General features: G+C 44.0%; 1 protein-coding gene across 1 annotated transcript in view; it reads left to right on the top strand.

The window, feature by feature from the left end:
- The first annotated feature begins 2,168 nt into the window (after positions 1 to 2,168).
- The window catches only part of TAF1B (TATA box binding protein (TBP)-associated factor, RNA polymerase I, B, 63kDa), a 51,173-nt gene continuing 50,020 nt past the window's right edge, over positions 2,169 to 3,321 (top strand). The window contains exon 1 of the mRNA XM_009999235.1: positions 2,169 to 2,246. Coding sequence (XP_009997537.1) covers positions 2,169 to 2,246 — 78 coding nt within the window. The remainder of the gene's footprint in view (positions 2,247 to 3,321) is intronic.

The following is a 3,321-nucleotide window of genomic DNA, read 5'->3' as shown; positions in this document are numbered from 1 at the left end:
CTGCTCAATCAAATCTGAAAAAGGATAAAATAAAGGCAGCATGCACACCTGGAATGAGAAACGAGACATTGAAACACCCACTGCCTGCTCTATTCCTTTAGGGCTGCTAAAATCCCTTTCTCTCCTAGAAGTGTTCTTCCCGTGTTCTGTAGCTCTGTAGGATCAGGTTAACACAGTCACCAGGCACTGGGGGGGTGTGCAACTTCTGCTAATATGGACAAAGTAGTTTGCTGCTTCTCAGGAAAGAGATCCTGCCTTTGAAGGCCAGGATGCACAATTGTTTACTTGACTCCAGCAGGACTTCAGCATTCCCAGGCAGACCTCCCAAATCACTTCACTGCTGACCACCTTAGCATGGCTGCAGATCACACCAGGAGGTTGAACCTAGGGAGTTATACCTCAGAGAGCAGCTCGTCTGAATGTGAGGTCCTCCCCTGTAGTCATTCTCTCCAAACACTCTGGTTAGATGATTGCAGATAATCACCAGCTCACCATAACATGGAGAATGGAGAGTCAGTCCCATGTGAAACTGGAAGTGAGAGTGTGGCACCATGATGTACCTCTGAAATGGGCTGGGCTGCAGCATATGTGCAAAGCAAAAGCTGATGGTACAAGCCTCAGACTTGGTGTGAAAGACTGGATAAGTCTGCCCTCCTTCCTGGGAGCAGTATTGCTGCTTTTGGTAGTCAAAAATTCGACCGCATGCTTCTCACCTTCTAAGAACAGCTTAGGAAAACCTGTGTAAACTGTGGGGGAAAAAAAAGTTACCTGCTTTCTGTTGATGTTGATGTTTGAGGCAATATTTTCAGGTTTTCTAGAGCTACAAATGTATTTTAAAAATAAGGTTTGAGAGCTGAAGCTGTATAATACACTACCTATTGCAAGGCGATGCTGGGTGTGTCTAAGCTGTAACGTTAAATTCATTCTTCTTGTCGCTTCCTTCAAAGCTCCACTGAGCTCAGCCCCTCCCTGGTTATCCTCCCTCCCCTGCCAAGCTTGCTGCAACCCCTACGTTCTGAGGCTGCTCCCACCTTTGTCCCTTCTCGTGACGGCTTCTTGCACAGCTGTCTCTCCATGCCTTTGCCTCCACCACACTTCTGCTCTGCACAGCTTTTCCCCTTGACCCTTTCTGTGTTGTGGTCTCTTCTGAAAAGATCAGAGAATGAAGCCATTTGCTTCTTGTTTTCCTAATTTCCCTTTTGCTTTCTGTCTGTCTTTAAGCACAGGCTCTTCTGTGGAGAGATGGTGCAAAAATCAAATTGCGGGTACTAATAACTGTGTGTATGCTTTATAAACTTGAATCTGGTAGATCTGCCCTGTGTTGATCTGCACAATCTTTAGCGCAGTTGAGGTTGCCTTTCTGCTCTAAGTCTTTGTAGTAGGTGTCTGACAATGGGTAAATACTCTGGGGAGAATCTCTGCTATAGAAGTTTGTATCCTGGAGCCAGCACAAGTTCACGAGCAATATCCCCAAGGATAGGCCAAGGGACATGACTTTCAGTCCAACATGTAGTTTTTACGTTTTCAGCTGCAGAAGGTCTGCAGTTAAGAGCCAGAAATGTGGTATCAGCAATGGAACCCAGTTCATTAAAAATTCAAATCAATGGAAACAACAGGACGTATTATTTATCTAAGCCTTGAATCAATCTGACTACTATGCATAATGATCTTAATTAGAAAAGTGAGCCGAAGCAGGAAGACAGTCTGTCTCCTGGCTTTGAAATTATCATACCCCTATCAGTATGCTTGGGTAACCTGTAATTAGGGACAAAGGTTACTCATCATTTTATATGCTGAAAAACCGGTTTTATACATGTCATTTCAAAAAATATTTAAGAAAGAGGTATAAGGCTTGCTACCCCTATTGTGCTTAGATTTTTTGGTACTAGATTACTTGTCTGCACCAATTAGTTGATGATTTTAAGAAATACCTAGAGAAGTTCTGCACTTACACAGATGCTGGGTACTAACAAGTTACTAGTAATATCAGTATTAGTCTTTGTACAAATTCCCTTTCAAAGTCTGGTAGCTCTTCAGATCTCTGTTCCACTTGCATGAAACGCGCAGCTCAGAAAGCAGCGTGGGTTGCCCAAATGCAGGGAGTAAATGCTTGTCAGTTCAAAAACTTTACTGGCACGTTACCCCAGTATTCCCATGATTGCACCAATATGGTACAAGTCCCTGTGCAGTCACCCACCCTCTTTTCTTCTTGTCATGCTTATCTGCAACTGCTGCCATCGAGCATGGTATGTTCTGCTCTTGACAAGTTGGCAGAGTCCTGTGATTACTCTTTCTTCAACATTTTTTTGACCAACGCTTAATTAGAGAACAGGAGTCCTAATTCTGAGGTCGTGCCTCATCAAAGCAGTCACTTCCACGCTTGATGTAAACAAGTTCTTCCATCTAGTCAAACCCACTGCGTGCTCACGGCGTCAGGCCAGGCGGGAGCACCACGCTCTGGGGGAGCAGTGCCTGGTCTGCTGCACCGAACACAGCTCTCCCCGCTCTGCCACAGGTACAGCTGCCCCGATTCTTTCTCAAGGTAGCATTTAATCTTACAAATCCAATACAAAAAGATCAAACTCTTTCCGTCGCACGAAATTCCCTTGCTTTCCCAGAACTGTATTTCCACAAACATAAAAAAAAAAATAAAAATATGGAAATTGGAATCACAAGCAGGATCTGTTGCATCAAAGTCTTAGCTCCATTTCTGTGAGGTTGACAATCGCCTTTTTAACATGTCAGGAATTACATGCATAATTCTCTTTAATGGATGTTACAAATGTTCATCCCACACTGAAAAAAGATCACAGTTGGTATGAGTAATAACTTTTTTTCTTGAACATCAACAGTTCCCCTCTAGCTCTGTACGTATCCTCCAACATCAATGTAACCACAGCTGTCAGGGCAGCCTCACCTCTCCCTGTGCATATTTTAGCTTTAATTTTTTCCCAAGCTTTCACTTAGTGGACCTTTTTTTTTTTTTTAAGGGCCCTAAACCTGTTCCCCAATTTTGTGGGCAAATTCATTGCAACAACAGATCCCAGTGTTTAGACACACTGAAAACATTATCCTTATTAGCGTGCCAGAAATTAAAAGAGACCTACATCTAGATCTGGAGGTTTGGGGTTTTGTTTTGTTTTAATGGAAAGGGGAATTTTAAATCCTCGTTTCCCCTTGTTCAAGGATCTCTCACCACTTTTACATAGTGAAATAGAGTTTTTGTGGCCTCCTTTTGTACAGGCAGGAGCTTCCAACAGCCCGACATGCCATGGGTGCCCCGCCAGGGCAGCACAGGGGGCAGGGCTGGGGCTGGGGGGG

The sequence above is a fragment of the Chaetura pelagica genome, unplaced genomic scaffold, assembly GCF_000747805.2.
Source record: "Chaetura pelagica isolate M959 unplaced genomic scaffold, ChaPel_1.0 scaffold90, whole genome shotgun sequence".
Lineage (NCBI taxonomy): Eukaryota > Metazoa > Chordata > Aves > Apodiformes > Apodidae > Chaetura > Chaetura pelagica.
This window is presented reverse-complemented; position numbering and strand designations above follow the sequence as displayed.